Source organism: Manduca sexta, chromosome 7 (genome assembly GCF_014839805.1).
Source record: "Manduca sexta isolate Smith_Timp_Sample1 chromosome 7, JHU_Msex_v1.0, whole genome shotgun sequence".
NCBI classification, from domain to species: Eukaryota; Metazoa; Arthropoda; class Insecta; order Lepidoptera; family Sphingidae; genus Manduca; species Manduca sexta.
Genome location: NC_051121.1, coordinates 3028225 through 3050676, shown reverse-complemented (window position 1 = coordinate 3050676; position 22452 = coordinate 3028225). Strand labels below are relative to the sequence as shown.

Here is a 22452-nt window from a genome sequence, read left to right as displayed (position 1 = left end):
TAGTTTCACTACGTCAAGATTGCTTTACCAAAGTTAATTTCGTTTGCGAGCCGTGTACGCGTGATTCCGACGTGATTGTTCAAGGAAAATATAACATTGTGTGCGCCTTCATTACGTTTTGTTCACATGTTTTATTGTATTTCACGAATTATTGCAGTCTTATAGGGTTGCTCATTGTTTCTTTTTACAATGATATAGTTTTCCTTTGTTATAATGATTATAAAAAAACGGCTATAGACCAGTTGGGTGTTGAACCGACTGCTGACACGAATGTCCGCAGGTTCAAGTCCCAAGTTTCAAGTCAAAAAAATATGTGCATATTCTTTGTTTTTTTTTGCTAGTTTTAACGATGAAGGAAAACATCATGAGGAAACCTGCATACCTGAGAAATTCTCTAAAGAAATTTTGGGGGTGTATGAAGTCTACCTATCCGCATTAGGCCAGTGTGGTGGACTAAGGCCTAAAACCTCTCAGTAGTAGAGTAGGCCTGTGCCGAGCAGTGGGACAGTATATTATAATACAGGGCTTATATTATTATATTATTATTATGATTGTAGTGCAGTACATACAACTTGATCAGAAAAAAACAATTACATTTTTTGATAGTTTTGTTGCGTTTCCGTTTCCATTCCAAATATATATCGTTATGTATAGTGTAAGTGTTATAGTCACTTACCATTACGTACTCTATAGACAGTGTGCCGGTGCTCTGTATTTAAACTAGCTCCGAGCAACATTTCAAGTTCGATGTTTTAATTACATGCTGAATTATGTAAAGATTTTTTGCGCACACTATTATCGTGTATATCTCCGCCGTGTTGCGCGCGTGGTGAATCGATTTGTTCAACAATATTTCGGGAATGTATGCTCAATGCCAGAAGCCGACAAAATTATTTTAATTGCGGTGTAGTAACACTATCATTATTTAGTTATGTTTTTTTTTTCAATATAAAAATTGTTAACCCTAACATTTGGCGTGTATGTATGTGTGCGCTGCGCATGTGTAGGACTACAATGCGCACGCGCAATGCAGTACCTACGTAACGTAGTAAGTCAAGGCTACGAGATGTGAAGCTTCACATGACGTCACGCGTATCACACTTCGACGCTTTCTATCATATTTATGATTCATAGCACATGTCTCGATATTGATCTAATTAATAGTTTGATTGATTGATATGCAAGTAATAAGAGTTAAGAAATATTTAGCCTTTATGACTGTTGGTTTTAGACTGCACAAATGTTACCGTTAGACTGTTTTTATTGCAAGTGGCCATTTGAGGGAGTCACCATATCGTAATTCGTAGCTGATCACCGTCATTCGTGCACATTAAACATCCACAAAGTCGGCACAACTGACCTGTAATTGAGAAATGGAATGACAATAAAGATAAACTGGGCCGAAGAAGAAGTAATTTATAATTTCTATTTACTAATCGGTACTTATAACGGCCACCTTATTCCTAATCAATCAAAATCTGTGAAGAGGCAAAGAAAGCTGAGACTTACTTACGTATTTATGAAAAACAAGATTATGGAGATTCTAAATTGCTTTGATTTGCATCGCACATCAAATATGCATTAGAAAAAGTTGATTTCATTATTTTTTGCAAGAGCAGTCCGAAGTTCAGTTGATTATCGAATAGTAGATTTAGAGGCACTCGGTCCAAGGTAGCCGGATATTGCATTTGGGGATGATATACTAGTGTCGATGTAAGCTCGATAGGTCGCGGTGATCTCATGTGCAGGCGAGTCTTCCGTGTAGCTCGTCGGGCGCCTGTAAGGTCTCTGTGCACACGCTTCAACCATCTCTAATATGATGTTAATGCATTTTTGCCCGATACCTCACGCTATATTCATTACTGAATGATTAAAGTGGTAGTTCAAGGTTTGCATTTTGTTTTATATCCGACAAATAATTATCAGTAGTAAAGTTTATAAATAAAGGCAATGAGTACATTATATGTCATCATCAGCTATTGCTGACTTAAAACATTTTTGTAAAAAATCGATTATTGATTTACTTAAACAAAATTCTTATTATTATTTTACTTGATATAGCTACATTTACTAAAGAACACATGCAATTGATGGCGGTTAATTAAAATCTTTATATTACTTTGCTTCAATATGGATTAAATTTAACCTATTTTTTCTTACAAAAACAAAGTTTTACAAAGATTCGAAACCAACCGAAGTCAGTTGGATCGCGAGGGTATTTACATTCGTGTGTAATAAAATATCATAATCTACGGTAAAATAGTTGTATATTGAACTGTAGTGACAGCATTAATCCAATCAGCACGGTTATTGTTCGTTTATCCACGGTGTTGTTCCGAGCTCGATACGCCTCGCGACCGCCGCGCATTGGCCACGGACCTGCGCCACTACGCGTCTACAGCCCGCGCGAGAAACGCGACACCATTCACAGCAATGATATATGAAACCTAATTGATGCAGTTAATATCAATAATTCTTATTTTCAAAAGAATGGAGAATACATGAATTATTTCGTGTATTCATCAATGGTCTCCGACTCACTATTCTTTGTACAGATTAGTAAAAAATATCCATTTTCGAAAAGGTTCACCAGCAATGTAAATAATAAAAAAATGGTATTATAATGATTGCTTATGTTTACACGCATGTTAGATATTAAAATTAAACTATTTTGTTTTCTATTTTATTCGTGGTCACGGGTTTACATCCCGTGACCATGAAGGCTGCAAAGTCTTCGAAACGTTGGGAGAAAATAAAAAAAAAACCGCGATAAAATCCGAAAATGGTATTCATTAAAGATGGCCATTCCCCTCATAGTTTTTTCCTATACCAACAAACAGTTTATAATAAATTTGTTGTGCTCCAGGTCCGGCCGCTGGTGGCGTCCGTGCTGGACGGGTTCAACGGATGCGTGTTCGCGTACGGACAGACGGGCACGGGCAAGACGCACACGATGGAGGGCACCGCCGACCACGAGGGCATCATCCCGCGCGCCTTCCGCCACATCTGGGCACACATCGAGAACGGCGCCTCGCCTGACGTCACGCATCTTGTCTCCTGTTCTTACGTCGAACTGTATCTGGAAGACGTCAGAGATCTGCTCTCCAAGGAGTGCAAGAAGCTCACTATTAGAGGACAGGTAAGATTTTATAATATGTATGTTTGTGTAATTTGAGATGTGGTACGGAAGAGAAGTTAGTTGAGAAGTTGTATTTGTCTAATCTGCTAATCATCTCAAGGGTATCTATGTACTGTAAAACCCTAAAGTCCGTATATGACATCCACAACTCGACAGTCTTTTTTGTGTCAAGTCAGGATTACGATTATAACGGACATATGAATAGAACGAACCAGAATAGATAGAACTGCCACTGATATGACTTTATTCATGTTTACAATACGCAATTATTTCTCGATACCTAATCTTGGGTTTTGTTGAGCTTGACCTTGGGAATTTATTTTAAGACTAAAGATTAGCTTGATGTTATATATTTTTAATTTATAGCATAAGCATAAGGCTAGTAAACGAGGAAATAGATAAGGTGGATATGATTGCTGTTCACCAATAATTACAACCTTTTTCTATTATATGCTACATGTGTTAAAAAGTAATGTTATATATGCTGTATAGTGTACTATAATTACAAAGCCTTATTTATGGAAATACGCACACGTTTAATCCCTTTCTTTAATTATCTTCGCTAGAAGATGTCATATCTTCTATTTCTTAAAGTTTTTTTATCATGGTGGTTTTTCGTTGAAATTGATCAAATTTCATTGCTTTGTTTATCTTAAAGCCAATACTCTGAGTGATAATCCACCTCGTAATAAGCCACTTGAGTAAACACATTTATGATGCGTTATTTCGATAACAGTTCCAAATCTTCCGCTTCCATCGATACTGCATTGCGCATGTATTACGACATCTTTGCAAATTCGATCAAGATAAATATGTAAATCAGATCAAAATATCTTTATTTAAATTGTCATAATATTAAATGTTTGAATTATAAACTAGCTATCATCGTTTCGGAGCGTTTTATCGCTGGAAAAAAGTGGTGGCCCACGAAACTCTATTGGCATCATGTTTTCCTATGGTAAAAAATATTCCTGTCTGTGTTCAATTCACACTGATGAATTATTATTTCAAACTCCAATAAAAGGAAAAAAAAGGCGTTTATCATAACGTGGAACATAACTGATAATAATCAAAAAGAATAATATACTAGTTCTTGTCTTCTTCCCGTCTCTGTAATCGTTGTTTAGTTTCCAAAGTCACGTAAACCTACGTCCGGTGTGACCTCAAGCATATGGTAAACAAGTGATAGCTGGTGAAGCTCCCACGAGCCCGTGACAGATGGTGCGACGGTCAACACTGATGCAAACCGCCGGTGTTTGCTTCCAACAGCCGTGTTTGCGACGTGACCTCGCACACGGTGTGTATTAACTCAATGACAATCGATTCACAATTACCTGATAATTAACACGTGTTTTCATACTTAAGGCCTTATATAGACGATCAGCGTATAAGATTTCAGCACTTCATATGCAGAGTGAGTTGAAAATGTTTGACTGATTAGTTATGCTTCTTTATTAGATGGTCAGGAAGGAAGGGACAGGCAATTTATTGGACTTCTGGCAATGTCACTGATTATACGAAACGCAACAGTAAAGCTACGAAATTAACTGGTATTCTGTGAAAAACTGCCACCAACATTCCAAACTAAAACACGTATTGATAGAAATGATAGGAACAAACTCAGTACCTGTACCGCGTAGTTCTATAAGTTTCTAATTGACGTCTTAATGAGGCATTATGTTACGTAACACAAATTGTGTATAATATAAATATTGTATGTTAAAAGTTAAATACATACCGTATATTAGGGTAATCATTATTAATGTTTTGTTCTAATAGTAACTTTGTTTCTCCTTCATATACATAAACAACGTCTCAGTAATCAAATAATCAATAATCGTACCGCTATGTGTCGTTGCTATTATCACCATTAACTCCACTATGTTAGTGAAGTTAGTAACAACCGATAAAACTCATATAGTTATTGCCTTCTAATGCGAATTTTGATTAGCCTTAGGATGTTTCACCTTTCTCTGTGTGAACATAATTTGATACATTGAAGGAAATCTAGTCAATCTCCGCGCATCAAAAGTGCTAGATTCGCGAAGATATCAATTCTTGCCACATGTTACGGACAATTTCGTGAAAAAGATTTCGTGAATACTAGGGATCAATGTAGCTTACTGTGATGTGTCGAGTCTCAGTCCTCTGATTTTGCCTTAACATTGTCCGTCGTAAAAGAAAATCCGAATATTTGATTAAATTTGCCAGTTTTATCGGTTCCTTTGTAATTTCTTTACCTTCGATCCGCTTCTTCTACCAGGAAATCGATGAGTTCAGTTGATTTACACGCAGATTCGTGTTGATAAGTTGTGTTATCGATAGTACGACGTGTCCTTCGGTTATCATAATTATTATTGCTCGCATGGCTTGAGATATGCGTCGAGCAGGCATCGCGTCGCTGCGTTGGTTGGTGTTGCTATATTAGGTTCATTAAACAGCGATACTGGGAAAAGTAGGAGTTCTCCTTAGTTTTCCACCTCTTCAGGTCGCCTATCATTTTTTTCGCCGTGTGTCGTATGCACCGCTTCTTATTCGTTAATACATATTTTTAATTTCCTTATATCATGGCTTATTTCATTGTTGATATGCTATGAACAGTGTTAATGAATAAAGTTGCTTCTATCACTATGCTCATTATCAGGTACAATATTGCAACAGGAAAGCCACGCTTAGAATCGAAATTATCTTTATATACCGACAGACTTTTTGAATGATTGCACTAACGTTACATAGCAAGTAGAAATAGCTATTTTGAGGTTCCCACTAAGATGCGGCCGGGAAACGCAGTGAAAAATAGGTTTTTCTGGCAAAGCGACATCTCTGGAAACATTTGTAGTGTTGTTCCTTCGAGTGCCGTTGGCGCTATCTGCTCATTACCTGCTGATAAACACTCGATAGCAGCTATCTAACGATAATTTGTATTAAATCACATGTCATCGTCAGAAATGACGAGTTGTAAAGTAGTCGAAAATGTTTTACGATAGTTGAACCCTAATGGATTCAATAATTTATACGTTGTTTGATATTTATATTGGATTGTTGAGAGCTAATTCCCAAAAAATTCATAGCTTTCGTAGCCACTAGTATATGTAGTCACTAGTAAGGGAAATATAATAAACTAAATATATGATACACTTTGTACTTAGCAGACCGGTGCACAGCAAGGCCTTGATTAAACTACAAGTGAAAATTCTGTATTGATTTTTACACAATGTTCATTCAGAAGCATGACCTGTCAAACGTTATAGCACCAACCCTGTCCCCGTTGGTTCACCAGTACAACGGTAAAATTACAGAGATTAAAACAATTTTAAAAACATGACGAGCACCTATCAATCTTGGAGTCTATATAGCTATACTACCTAGTAGTTAAACGGTTTGATTGAATGTGACGTTGTTCAGATCAAGAATTGCCCCGGAGCCAGTCCGTCTGCTTCTAAAGTTTGATCCTAAACACGAGTCGCGGAATCTGCTTATTGTTATCGGGTAAAGAGTAGAGCGGCGCTAGTTGGCGCTCCGCCAGCCTCATCGGATTTTTATTGTACATTAGAATGGACCAAATTACGTAAAACAGATAGCATTGTGCTTATTTTAGATACATCTAAACACTAAAACAAAGAATTTATTGAAAATATTTATCTAGTAATTTATTAGAAAACGAAAAGTTGGCTTTGTAACGTTAACATTGTGTAAAAGTATCTTACTTTAGTATGGAAGAACGGTTAATTTTTTATCAGCATAACGAGTGATAAAGCTTTTCAATGATCTGGATGAATCAATTGCAAGACGTCATTGACCTCGGACAGTGTTATGCCGTTTAACACACGGAGATTTTATCTTAGCCTGATCAATGATATAGCTCATAATAATGATAATGATGCCTAAGAATAGATATAGCTTAGGCTTTGATGTAAACTTTGAGCTCTAAAAGATATAAGTCTTCGATAGGTCGTTAGTGAAATCAGATTTTCTTACCGGACACTTAAACTGTTACTATGAAGGAATTCTTAAAACACTCTTTCATGTTTACGATCACTCGTTAGTAAAGTAAGGCCTTGGACAGTATTAGGATAGTACGATAATACCGGCCTAGTATTATTATTATAATATTATAATGTTGATTTTCATAGTCAACCGTGAGCACTTATCAGTTGGCATAGTTGCTAGTAAGCTTCTTCGTCTTTAAAAAAAATGCCCATCAATTGCATTGTTAAAAACATTTCTGCATAATAAAATTATTAAAATACAAATAATCTCATTAGGTATGACATTGACATACATAAACGTCTCCAACAGAACATAAAATAAAATGGCTAACACAATATATTTTATGATCTCATCGTCCTTATGGCTTTAACTCTTTAAATCGCTTGGTGAATTAGATTCGAGATGACACACGTGCTAATCTCACAACGGGACGGTAATTCTCTGACATGTTGCGTGAACTCTTTGAGTTTTAAGGACAAGGAATCATTTATTCGCCAAAATATAAAGGTTTGGACCCTAATTCATTGGGTCCTGCCATTTCAATCTCTTAGCTTTATTGTTTCACTGATCTTATTTGAATCAAGATACGCGTAAGCCGTCTGCCTGATGGTAAGGCTCCAGCTCATAAACAGTGGAAGTGGCAGTAGGAGTGTTGTTCACAAGTATAAATTACATGAACTACCGAAGTCTTCTGCCGCGACGAGAATTCTGAGTAGTGCGCTCATCAGCCTGAGACATTTCACGTTCAATTGTCAACTCTAATGCACAGACCCAAGACACATAGAGTTCTTTATGATAATTTAGATATTTCGTCTTTTTTGTACCACACAAACATCAATACAATGTAAATTATAAACTATCATATTGCCTAAATCTTCGTGTAATGTAATCATTACTCACTTACCGATTCTTTATTTCAAATACTCGTGGAATCCACATAGTTCATCATACAACATACAGGTCAATTTTCTAATTGTGTGCATTACTCGGAGCCTCGGAGGTGGTGAGTCGGGAGCTGAATCCTTGACCGGTATGTGGACGGCGCGGGCCGATCGCGGACATTGGGTCAAGGTTCCGTTCTAATAAAGGAGTTATTCAAATAGTAATAGAGATCGCTTTTGTTTGAAATTGATTTGATAGCGATATAAAATATAAAAGACACGCTGTAGACATATTTGTTCAGTACATTTGAGATAGTATTACCGTTTCAGAAAACCAACGATAAGTAATAGTTTGCTGTTAACGTTTATAATGTGATATTAGCAATGTACCAAATACTACGTCACGTCCCTAGACTAGATCACCGTAACATTTACTGGTGATAAATCTCGCATATGAGAGAGGTCGTCTGGGTAGGCACCACCATTATGTCTATTTCTATCGGCAAGCAATATTGCACAATGCACATGGACTCTTGTATTCCTATTTGAAGCGTAATTACTGGGCATTATGAAGCTTGACATCCTTCTAAGGGTGACGAACATGGCATGAAGTGCCACGTAGTACTACGTAATTTTAAGATCTGAATGATGCTACTATTGTAAACTGTTTATGGGCGGTCGTACCGCCTACCATCAGGCGAGCGGAATGCTTGTCCCGTTGTTCAATTGCAATCATATTTTTTTAAATAATTAAGTGACTCCACTCTTCTTAAGACTCCATAAAAATGTGTATCCTGTTGTGAGGATGGTAGATTGGATGAATAAAACTATCCCGATGATGAGTATAAACTTCTTTATTTATTGTAACTCAAATGATTAAATATAAAATAACATATGGTTCATACAATATTAATAATATGTAGATGGGGATAGACACTATACTATGTATTAAATGTTTCCCGGGCCGCGCCAGTTAATTCATTTCGTATACGAGCTTCTGGGCGGGAATTGCATATGGTAATTTTATCGTATCTGCATAAAAAAAGAAATACAAAATTGACTACACCATGGCTTTGCTATTTATAACTCTTTAATGAGATTTACTATGTGCTATAATGTTTATGCTATTATCAAGAGGTCGATAAGCTGTTGACGATCAAAAAGCTTGTCAGTGAAGACGTGGATTGATAGTCGCTTTCATTAGCGTAACACTAGGTACAGAACAGTCTAGAATGTCTAGAGTGTAGATAACATTTTTAACTAATGGAATGAGGACACGCCGCGCCGGGTTGCCAAAAATGCGTCACTCTAATTGCTAATGCGCACTAACCACACCTTTTCACATTGCTCCGTGGTAATAACTGTAGATTGTACTCCACTGTAATTAGCCTATTCAGGTAATAGGAGTAATGTGTAGGAATATGTTAACATTATGTAATAATGTTGTTTCTTTTGTTTATAATAGGTAAAAACAATAATATTAATTAAAATCGTAATAACATTAAATATTACAGATTACGAAATTTCAGGTATTCCTTAATTAAAATATATAATGTGACAATCATTAATCTTATAAAAATTGGGAATGGTAAATTATTACCTGCATAAAGTTAGCCATTTCATCCGCCCTCTACACTTTCACTTCCAGTTTTCTCTAAAGTATAGGCATTGGGACCGGCCACAAGATTGGCACTGCTTTATACATATACACATATTTCTGCCTCTGGTAAATGATTTCAGTTGTCAAAGAGCAATACGATGAATTAGCACATTTTTTGTCTATTTCAAATATAAAAATGCTAGTAATAGAAATACGGTGACATGCAGCTTTCTTGTGGTTATCTTATGACATGTAAGTAGTCATTACAAAAAAACTAGATTTTTTAATGTTAGACGCTATCAAAAACTTGATTGCTATGGACATAGACCTGATATATAAGTGTAAGCAAGCGTAGCACTTTCACAAACCACAAGCTGTAATGTAGAAACGGGAATACTCACTTGTTTAGTCTTTACTAAATGACTCGACTCTTCACGCCTTATATGTACATGAGTTTTCATGCTATATCAATACTATACAAGCTCCGGAAGTACAATTCTATGCTCCAATGTTCCACAGTGTAACTCGCCCGAAGAACAGCACTAATCATGGATATTATCAAGAGCAACAGTCGATCGAGAACATAGCAGTATTGTAGCTCGAACATCGTTCATTCGCTTTCCTAACTAGACTGTTGGTGACGTCGGATGCAAAAAGAGAACACCACATCGCTAGTCTCCCGTTTTGTTGTTACCTCAGTGTGTGGTGTGGGGTGGTGGGAGGTAGACGACCTTTTTCGAGGCTCTGCACCATTCACCCTTTAGCGTGGGCGACTAATAGCGATGAGTCTGGTCTAATTTGTTCCATGTTATTAGATAGACGCTGAGCGCAATTTTCCATAAGTTATAGCTATATATATATTACAACAATTCACACACTATTGATAGTTTTTTATTGCTGTATTTCCGATATTTATTTCACGATAGATTTCTAGCGACAGAAAGTAAGCTGATTGATAGTAATGGTAGAATCCTGGGTGAAATGTTTGTATACACGGTCTCTTCATTCGGCTTTATGTCTTCTGAAAAATACCATCTACACTAAGCTTGTTTATACACGTGTCTTCATCTACACACATGCTCGTATTTGCTATACGCATACACGTGTTCGGCTAGGGCCACTGTCCGTTCGCGTGTGGCAATTGGCACATGCGATTTGCGCCGGTGTACCACGCGGGTGGCACTCGTTGACATATTGCACGCGTACACCACGCTCGGATGGACACCCGTCTGGCGTCCACTAGCCTGGACGCACTGCGCCAGGTGTCATGAGTCATGGCTCGCAGCTTGAGAGGACACACAAGTAGTACGATATCGCCGGCTCTAGATGTAAATATACTAAATAGAGTCCTTGTATTGGAATGGTTGTAATAATTAAGCAATTGTCCTTTTCTAAATCCAAATTTTTCCTCTCAGACAGTTCTTGACAAACACAATTTCCAACGTTCTTGTTTAGGTTTTTTTATCGATGACAGACGTCATTATGCTGGTCTAACGCTCTAACACATTCCAGATATAGAATCAATGATTATAGTTTAATACGCCCTCTAGTACTTACTGAACTGTTTCATAGTTTAAAGGTTGACATGAAAACAGTTTTGATACATTTCCTGATTGTGTATGATCAGGAGCTGAATGGTTTCTACATCCCGGAGATGACGTCGGTGGTGTGCAAGTCCGCGGCGGAGATGGTGCGCGTGATGCGCGCGGGCAACAAGAACCGCGCGGCGGGCCGCACCGACATGAACGAGCACTCGTCGCGCTCGCACGCCGTGTTCCTCGTCACCGTCGAGACTGCACACCGACCTACCAATCGCATACGGTGAGTCTACACACACAACTGTCAACTGATTTAACATGGAAACACTAAACGCCTCTATACTATGCTAATGGGAAGATATCGAATATATTTTATATTGACGGATTATAATAAAACAAAATCCAACATTTAAATTCATTCGGATACTATACAAACAATATCTATACAAACTTACAAGTTAAGCTGAATAATTAAGGTAATTAACAAGTCTAGACATCATGGACTTTTCTCCGAATCCAGTAAGTTTATCCAACGCGTCATTAATGTTTTGATCGTATAAGTAATAAGATGTATTAAACTGCCACTTAAGATGAAAGTCTAAAGAGCTACATATTGATCTTGGGTATATTAATTATTTGAGCGGCTAAAGTATTACCTACAGGATAACTATGGCAGCTCAACTGGCACTGTCCCATTTTAGACTTTACAAATAGCAAAGACAGTAGGTAACAGTTTTGTTGTGTTTCCTGTGACCACATTTAATTATCTTAAAATGGACCATCTCACTGAGAATTCAATTTTTGTGCGTGTTGTGCGCAGCGATGTTCATGAAGCATTCGCGACTCGCGTTATACCTGGCTATCTTACCAATTAAAAAGAAACACTGTTTAATATTATACTTTAATTATAAAAATGTTTTTATGCTAACGTTATAAAGTTAAAAGATTTGATACAATTTATTATTATCCGTTCTGTTCGAGTAAAGGAAATTAGTTATAATGCCATGCGCAAAGCTTTGAAATCTATTTTGCAATAACAACACATGGTTGACATCATGCACCTTGAGACGTGATTTTAGTTTTTTTTACAAAGGACAGGTGTTCGCGTGCGGAACCTGTTCTCTATCGTGTACAACAACGAAACTACAATGTCTCGGACAAGCACGAGCTTACGTGATGCGCTTCTATTTATATTCATCGGTATTTTTTATTTGTATACGATAAAAACAGGATTATATATCAATTAAATATCAACATTACCTCATCGACTTGTTGGTCGATTGGGAGCGTACTTAAGATTGGCAAATCTGGAAAATCTTCCTAGGGTTAGGTAATATAAATTTGCGGGGTCTTTCGATTTGAATATTGCGGTAGGTTTGCTTGACCGGACTTCCTGCCAGTACTTGAACAAAATTGAGAGGTTCATGAGTGCACTCTCCCAACCATATTATTTCCTACAGATATACCTACGCACGAGAGAATTAAAGAATACTCAACAAACACACATTACGACTTTAATCCCCAAGGGGTAGGTAGAGGTATGCAACCAGGGCAACCGTTTTTCATCTAGTGTGTTCTACCCTATGATGTGATCTTTTCGCCATATTGAGCCCAAACCCCAGAGTCGGAGGTGAAACTGAGCAGAAACACCCAAAATCATTTTGCCGGACCTGGCATCTTAGAGTAGTGGTCGTATTGCACATGTAACTACTACGTCACAGAGGCAGTCATATTTTGTCCAAAGAACTTTGACTTATTAGTTTTGTCGCCATTCTCAATGCGAGGGCTAACCGTTTATTCGGGTAAGTCGCGTGTCCGAGTGGCCGCCCTTGGGCCGCGGCCCCGGGGCGGCGCCGCAGACTCGCCCGTAGACCGTCACGTCTGCTATCGATCTACCACCACTCACGACTTAAAATAGTGCGCCGGGATTTGCAAATATGATGAAATTAAAAATAGCTTCGAGACAAAAGGTCGTAAACGCGTTTATACCCTTTTTGTCTGTTCTGTTCTGAAATCGATGCTACTAATCGACTGGAAGCTTATTATAAAGGTTCTTTTGAATGTTTCGTGCATAGTACTTGGAAATTACCAAAACATTTCAATTCTTCTTGCAATTGTTAAGCAACAATGATGTACAATTTCAGGTGTTTACATAAAACTAGATGTTAACTTTCATTACGCGCGCGTCTAGATCGAGATCTCACGCCCGCTAATTATGATCTCTCTAATTAACGCACACCGTGTGCAGTACAAAAATACGTTCTAAAGGATTCATTGTACAGTGCGAGCAGACACTGACATCTATACAAAATATAATAACAGTAGAGTGTGTTACCAGGTATCAGAACTGTGTTAGTACAAGTCGCTCAACTCGCCTTACAATCGGTAATATTGTTAAAGACGTAAAAGGCACCTTATTTTCATCACCCTAATTCCCATCCCTGCCATAACATATATTTATTATATCTTTTATATTCGTGAGTTCTGTGGCATCCAGGATACCTGTGGATTTTTGTGTTTTTTAAGGCACACTATTAGTTATCGATAGTTTGCTTATTAGCTTCCTTTTGCAGTGTAGGCTGGCATATTTGATTCAATGGCGAGGTATAATCATCTCGTGCCAGTCAACACTCTATCTGTACGCTACTCCACTTACCATTAGGTGGAGTCACAGTGCCCTGTCCGTATAAAAAAAGTGCGAGCAGCTGCTATACAGCAACTGACCGTCGTCACTGGCCCGGTAGCTCGCACTCTGTACCCATAAATCTCGTTACTCACGCGTCGGACCGTTGCCCCCTCTTTGTTCAAATCAGTATTCGTCATGTTTCACAGAAAAACTGTAAGGGAACATTTGTTTCGGGCGCCGAGTGCGGGCGCCGCGCGGCAGCGGCGACGGACTTTATTAGACGGCTTTAGGAGATTGAAGATAAGGCACTGTTTATTGTCACCGTGTATAGGAATATATTCTAAAACTGTAGTAAAATGTGTGCATACCTTTTCACCTTTCGCTAATATAATAAAAGGTAACGGTTTGAAATTTAGAAAGGTTTTTTTTACATATTATCTGTTTGTGTATATGTAGTAATTTCGAAATTTCATAGCGTTAAAGGACATTAAATAACACCTTCGGAATACAGCGTCATTAGAAAATCAAACAAAATTTAACGCATATCTACCAAACATTTTGATATTAGAGTAGAAGTTTCATAAACATTACACTACAGCAGCACGGTATTGCTGAATCGTATTGAAATCAGGGGATATTGTATTAGTCGTGGTGACGGCGCTCCCGATCCGGGATATTGAATTAACAAACCGTAGAGCTGGTTGCTAGCTATAAAACATGGAGTAAGGGAGGATTTACGTTTAAGCCGTGGAACTTCGTGACCGTTCCTTATTTTGAAGACCCTTTATTGCATTAAGTTGTGTTACCATCCTATAATAATTACATATTCTAAATTTGCATTATCCTTGCCACTTTTGTATATTCTCGAATTGTCTTTGCATGTGTAGGTACAACTTCAATGATAGCTTAAGAATTTAAAATTCTAAATAGCTACGTTATTAGTTACGTGAGCTTATTAGTGTTTTCCTCGACTTTACAATATAACGAAACTCCAGAGTTGCATTTTATGAATTCCCTAATTATAAGATCCTTCTCGACTAGCGAATAGTCACCGGTCACTCGACCTTCCACACCAATAAAAACTATTTGAACATTTTCATATCTGCCACGCGTCGTTAACAGGAGGTGGGTGTCGCATTAGTGGTGGCACTAGTCGTCAGCTACTCGCGCCAGTAACGTGACACACTCTCCTACTCGCTGAAGGGTTATGTTTCATGTATTATCGCGTTACAAGTGGCACCGATTGTGATTTATCGCTACAAATGGAATATTACCGAGAATACGTCGATTTGGTCGAAGAGTTCTGGCTGGATTGGACTTGTGAAGAATTCATTGAGAGGTATCGTGTTATTATGTAACTAAGAAGAAATCTTGTTCGTCTTATATCTAGCCTAGTCCATAGTTTAAATATGTTAATGCCACCATATTTTATTATACACTTTCTTTTCTCAATGAATAAATAGCTCGGTTTGAAAGGGGGCTGATACAATCACACAAAAAAACTCTACCTAACCTCAGTATCAGAATGAAATTCTGGAATGTTTTCAGTAGAGTCCCATAAATTCTTCGCATTCAATAATTTACATGCACTATCATATTTCACAGCACTCTTTAATTCAATGAAGTCATACCATTCTAGGAATGCAGTCAAAAGTGACTAATATCCACAGTACGAATTTAGAACAATTTTGTTAAGATTAATTACTTTTAGGAAAATGTGAACTTTTGACTTCCTCGGTCACGTAGTTGTAATTGTACAACTACCGCGCGGAGATCCTGGATTCGAACCCCGGGTCGGGCCAAAATAATTGTGACTGGGTTTTTCTATCTCAAAATTTACTCAGTCGCAGTTGGGAGGCAGGAAGTTGGCGGTGTGATACCCCCGTGCCTCGGAAAGCACGTACAGCCGTAGATCCTGCGCCTGATCTCTCTCTGGTCACGACACACTACCTTCTCACCGATTTATGAGAGTGAAGGAACAGAGAGTGCACTTGTGTGTTGCGCACTATAATATCTCCTGCGTACTTGGCTGATCTCTTTGGTCAAGATTGGCCACCGTGGCCGAAATTCGGTTAGGAAGGAAATCAATCAATTGCCACAGACCTAACAAACAAACCAGTATTCACCATTATTTTTATCAAACTTTAAATTGTAAACACATCCACAATCGCGTTTGTAGCATGGTGACTTATTCGATTTTTCTTATCTTCTATAGGACGAGAAAATTACAGAATAATATAATTCATAACTTTAGCCTAAACTGGTGCAAAAGTCTTAGAATGAAGCAGCGATGCTGAAATAACGTACGCAAGCCGCCAACAAGTCTCGAGAATGTTCTGTATTTTGCAAACTTTGCAATACTTATCAAGTTCAGTGCTGACAAACGGGACAATACTTCAACAATGGCCAGTTTTATTGGAATTTTTGACACTAAGCGTTGTTTGTGAAAAAAACAAATTGTTCTGTCACAGCGAGGCCGGCTCAGCGCTCACATCACAATAGACAAGTTAGCGGATCGCGTACAGCCACTGTGCAAAAACCGCGCCGACGTCATCCACTGCCTTTATACTACCCGATTAACTACACCGACACGATGCCGACATATCGCCACCTAGTTTGTCCACTTAATATCGGCTGACTGACTGACGCACTATATGTAGAGTACAGACTACATAGTTCTTACAATGGCTTCGTATTATTTTATACGTATACTATTAAATTTGTCTATCTTTACTTCGATATTTGGTATCTAGCAGCGATGATCTGTTATGTGAAATAAATAGCAGCGGGCGTTCAATATTATTATAAGCTTACCTGTCCGATATCGAATCTTTATGATCGGTTAATGCAAAGCGCCCGGCTCGTAAAAACTGAACACAATCGCGAATCAATCAGCGTACCCGTTGCGCGCCGAATATGCTGCACACAACTAGTTGGTGCTGTTTCGCCTGCAACAACAGAACGATTCCCTCACGAATGCTGTACGTGGGCACATAGATTACATATCAATCCGTGGTGCAGTGGGATAAGAGGGTAGATGGAACAGCTTGCAAGTTGAAAACGAATGTAAGTGAAGAGTAACATCCGGGTAGCGACCAGCAACATAAATAAATCATAGATTTAAGAAAGTAGTTTCTGCTCATAAATAACTGTCAAAACTGCAATATATTCGTGAAAAATTCTGAGAACAAATACTTTAATAATATTATTTTAATACATAAACAGAAAAGCTACAAAATGCGGAAGAATACGGTACAGCAAACCCATAGTAATAAGCACCCTTTGTCAATTAATTTACCGATATAATTAATTAAAGAAAGACCTTAAGTGCCAATGAACACCTTGGGCGTCAGTCGGTGTTTAAAACAGCGTGTAATTTGCGGCGAGCGAGCGACCCGCGACACGGCGCGAGCGGCGCGCCCAGTGACCCGGCGCGGCGTCTCGCGGATTAACCCCGTTTACTACTCGCCGCTGAAATGTACTACACATGCTGAATGTAACGCTAGCATTCGGTCAAAGCAAGTGGGTTTGCGCAGAGTAGCGGTTGCGGATTGTGAGGATTTGGGTTCGATTATGAAATGAGTTGAAGATTGAAATTAGAGATACCTATTAAAATAAGCTCCGATCCTGTAATATAAAGGGTCAGATATAGATTTCGCAAAGTGTGAATGCATCAGTTGCGACTTGTCTAACTCTTTGAATTTTTGGAAGAGTTTACTTATGTATGTGCGCCGACGCAGGCTGTAATAACGTAGTGTGTCTACTGTCTCATAGTGTTTTCATAGCCTTGTAAATGCGTTAAGAAGCGATTTTTTTTCTCAATGGAAGATAACTTACACATCGTCACCAATATAGCAATAAATTTGTAAATATGTGCATCAATTCAAATGAAATATATATTAAGTTACTTATAAATTAAATAAATCCTAAATTCGGCGCATATAACGTAACTTTTCCAGTAATTAAAAATTATTTATTGTCGTTTATAGTCAAACCATTAAAATAAAAAGTATTCCATCTCTGCATTTGAATGTGTCCTCTAATTTATTTTTACGTATAAATATTCTGTATTTACATACAGCGCCGGTTCTCGTTGCATTTCTATCAAGAAATTAATTTATTGCACTTTTTATATAAATGTCAATGTGTACACGGTCAGCTAAATGTCAACTTATTTTAAATATATTTGAATAAGTAATATCACCCACGGATACCCAAAATGATCATTGTGATTCACTTCTGTCCACCCTCGTGAAGGTAACACTTCCGACTTTATTATACTATTAGTGGTAATAGATATTGCTGTTCCAGTGCCAGTATAAATTATATACTGTAAGCTTCGGAGGTCATTATAGGACATTATAGATGTCATTATAGATTATACGCTTCCTCCACGGAGACGCGCCTCTTTTTTAGCTAGTTGTCACGGAGTAAGGGGACTGATCCAAGCACTTTCCCCGACCCTTTGCATCGTAGTGTGCGTGTACATTTACAAATGCTCCTAACACACACTGTAAGCGTTTGGGAAAAGTAAGTCGCGTCCTAACGTAGTTCTACAGTTCGATATTCATTTCGGGACTAGGAAATACATTCTACGAAACTTGAAAGAGGTTGACTGCTGACGGCCGGGGATTAAAATTGTCTGCCTGTAGTAATAGACTAGTTGAACTCCTGACAACTTATCAACTTTGTATCGTTTAAGGTCCCATAGACATGTATATTATACCCTTAGAAATCATAAAATATAGTCGAACAGGATAATAACCTACATTCATAAACAATGCATAATAACATCCAGTAATTTGGGTGAAACCCTACAAACCTGTACTTATTGCACGTGTGACGCGCGCAGTCGGTCGTAGGGTTACCACTTGTTTGTACAATAATAATAGGTATATTAACTTTATGTTTAGATAACACACTAAAGATTTATATATAGTTATGCATGTTTTTAAATCTTTCGCATAATATTGTCATCGTTGCATCATTTGTCAGAACTTTGAAAGTCTTCATATCAGAATTAGGTTTCAGAGCTTTGGGCGCTCGTTTTTGATGAACATGTTATATAGACGTTATAACGATTAATACTGATCATGGACAACCCTACCCGTATGATGCAACTGCACCCTACCAAGAAAGGAGTTCTCGCGTCTCTCTCATGAGTAACTCGTACGCAACTCGCACGCGTGCGCTCTGACTCACGAGCCGCTGCTCTCGCCTAATATGAATATCATTTTCTTTTATTTTTGACAATGCCAACGGAACAGAGCAAACGTAGATAATATCTGAATAAGTTATTGTCGCTCAACGGAGGTGCGGTTTGTATGCAGCCAACGCGCAGTTTTTTAGGGTTCAGTATCTCAAAGTGAACCCTTATAGGATCACTTTATTGTCCGTCCGTCTGTAAAGTCTTACAACATGTAAAGTAAAATATCTTTAGTACCAAACGAATCTCATAATAGTATATTGATTTAGTGACAAATAAAAAACATGACAACCTACTATAAAAAGAGAACATTAAAAAGAAAATAAAACATTACATAAAGGAAAAAAATTGAAAATCGTACATGTACTTTAATAACAAGAAATGCGAATTTACTATTACAAATTTATAATTTTTGCGGTCGGTACCATAACCGTGTCTAAGAATCGAACGGTAAAGTTAGTTTGTCACGTTTGTACGGAACCCTCGATGCGCGAGCCCGACTTGCACTTGTTCAGTTGTTTAATATTTCTTGTATGATTATTGTTTTATAATGAAGTCAACAATGAAACACCCCTATATTCTTAGACTAAGGTACTGGGTACTTACTGGTTTAACAAGTTAGACATAAGGTTCTAATTGTTAAAAATGTTATTCTTTGTACTAGAACCAACCCAATGGGTGGGGGCGTGTACGCACGCTACCTGTACCAGAAGTATTGTACCGTGAAGGTTGTATGTTTGTCACGCGCCTTCAGCAGCCGCTTCACCATTCAGTGCACCCTACAGACACGCACTCATACAACACGAGAGCAATAATTCATGTGATAAAAACATGATAAACATTTACTTAACATATTTTATTTAAATACATCTAATAGTAATAAAATAACCTTGACACTTCAAGACTCCAAGCTGGAATATTTTTTTTTACTATCTCTTATTCCTATTGAGATTATCTTGCTACAGGGCCCCAAACTGACTAATAACGTCAACCTATCCGTCGTCTCTGCTGCCCTAGTAATTTGCAATACTAACCTTGTGGTATCCGACACAGTGCACATTTGGAGCACGGTGCGGGTCGCAGGTCTTTAACTCATTATGTCTGTTCAATCAATGTTCTTAAATCTAAGTATCCTAGACGTAAAAGGGCAGTTATGTAATTTTGTGAACCACTGCCTCTTCGAAATACTTTTACAATCCATCTTCCTAAAGTTAAGAAAAATATTGTGAAAATAGGCATAAATACATCAAAAACAGATAGCATCACAAGGCTACAGGTCGCCATTGAAGTATTGCGACTGGAACAGCCGCCACAGCACATTATCCTAACGAGCTGTTTATAACTTTTATTTGGGTCCTCAATTTGTTTTATTGGCGCCGTGACCTGCACAGTTCCGGTTTCCTGTTTATTATATTAGCAATATCATTAACAACCTTGAATTGTTTTGTGTTAATACTTCTATACTAAAGATGTTTATGACCATCGGTGAGCATTTTCGACCAGGTAAAACAATGTCTCATATCAAAGGGGATATAATTCTAGAAACCGTCCAGGGACGTAATGTCTCTCAAGTTTTTTTAGGACTAGTATTTTTTAGTACGAACACGGCAAACTGGTAAGTGGATTACAGTCCAGATAGATTTTCGACTGACGAGAAATGGTTACCCCTCGGCCATAAAATGTATTAATAGTTAGCGTTTTAGCTAGTATAAATTAAATGTATTATTTTGGCAAGATTGGTTTGTTCTCGTGACCAAAGTAAACAAATTTGTAAATAATATTTTTATAGATAAAATCAAAAGCTATTTACGATTGTATTGGAAATATTCATGGATTGGTAATCATTATAACACTGGGTTAAAAGGGGTTAAAAGGCAAGTGAAACTTGTTCGTTTAAGGTTCAAAGAAAGCGCACGCAGTGAATAATAGACGTTCCGTGCACCTCGTTAGAGGAGCGGCTGTGGCCGAGCATTTTATTTACAAATTCTATTTTAGCAAGACTTCCAATTAGGTACAGAATGCATTCAATTTCTTTAAACAGTTGTGCAATCGCTAATTTGTCAATGAGAGTGTGGTTTCGAACCTTGCGCCGAGACAAATTCACAAATGTGTCCCCCTATGTTTGTACCGGATCTGGGTGTTGTGAGAATCAAAGTTACTTACGAGACAAGATGTTAACATGTATGTTGTTATGGGGCCAAGATATGTAATTGTTTTGATATAATTTTCTAATCCATTAAATTTTCTACAAATATGTGAAGACGCTTCGTTTAATAATTTAGTCATCTTTTTCCTTCTTGTGGCACTTTCCTTCTCTGTAGAAGGTTATATGTCGACCTAGGTAATGTCTTGTCAAGATTTGACAGCGCATATCTCATAATCAACCTTACCGGGTAATGTCAAATTTCGTGTGTGTTACCTTATTGCCATTGCGAGTAATTTAAATACCCATCAGTCAACACATCGCTAAGTGCCTTGACTGTCCATTAGGGCACCTTGGAAAGCCAAATTGAAAACGTTTTAAGGCTTTTACTTTACAGCCAATTCTGTTGTGGCTAATTTTTATCTATACGAAATATAGCGTATGAAGCTGAGAGTTTGTTTGTTTGAACGCTATAATCTTAGGAATTACTAAACCTTTTTTAAATATTTCACTTTTTTGAATGCTATAGACTACTTTTTATCTCGGAAAAACAAATCACGCAGGTGGAGCCAAAGAAAAAGCTATGCATTATAAAGTAGCGCGACTAATTTGAAGGCGCCTATAGTCACGGCTCTTTGCTAACGTTACCTAGGTCTATGTTCCTAACTCTATATAAAAGGTCTTGAACATCAGGAGATTTTACAGGTGACTTTCAATAATACTCTAACAATAAGTAACTTTTTATGATATTTAATGAGCCAATATTGAACATCACAGCTGGACTATTTGTCAAGTTTGATGAGATCGTGTACAAACGTCTCGTGTCTGCAAATATTAACGAACCTTGATTTTGTTCGTCCGATTTGACATTGTTGTTGTTCAAATAGATATCATTGTATTTTCGTTGTACTACCTAGCCCCAACTTAACTCCCATTTTTTTTTAAATCGTTAGAAAACAAAATTAACAGCATAAGAAGACGTTCTGTGGATACGACGTGGCCTAGATCAGCACCTTCAGCTATTAGCACCTTCAAACAACAAAAACGTCTCGGTAATTTTATATAGATGTTTTAATACAGATTGGACTGGCTCGAACTTGACCAGAAACCATCGTCAGTGAAACAACAGCATAGACTTTTGCTGTGATTTGTGAGTGAACAACGGTTTAGCCCTAATTAATTTATCGATAAAATAATGCCTATCACGTCGCTTTAATAAAAAAATTCAAAACTAAATTATGCATCTCTAAATGTCCACTTTAATGTCGGCATAAACACATAAGTTATATAGACCGATGATATATGATAGCAATAAAACACATCGTATAT

At 37.6% G+C, this 22452-nt stretch overlaps 1 protein-coding gene across 2 annotated transcripts in view; it reads left to right on the top strand.

Moving 5' to 3' along the window:
• The window catches only part of LOC115450580 (kinesin-like protein Klp68D), a 67044-nt gene that overhangs the window by 28708 nt on the left and 15884 nt on the right, over nucleotides 1-22452 (top strand). For both annotated transcript variants that reach the window (XM_037447584.1, XM_037447583.1), the window contains 2 exons: nucleotides 2867-3139; nucleotides 11238-11431. In XM_037447584.1, the coding sequence (XP_037303481.1) occupies nucleotides 2867-3139; nucleotides 11238-11431 (467 nt within the window). The remainder of the gene's footprint in view (nucleotides 1-2866; nucleotides 3140-11237; nucleotides 11432-22452) is intronic.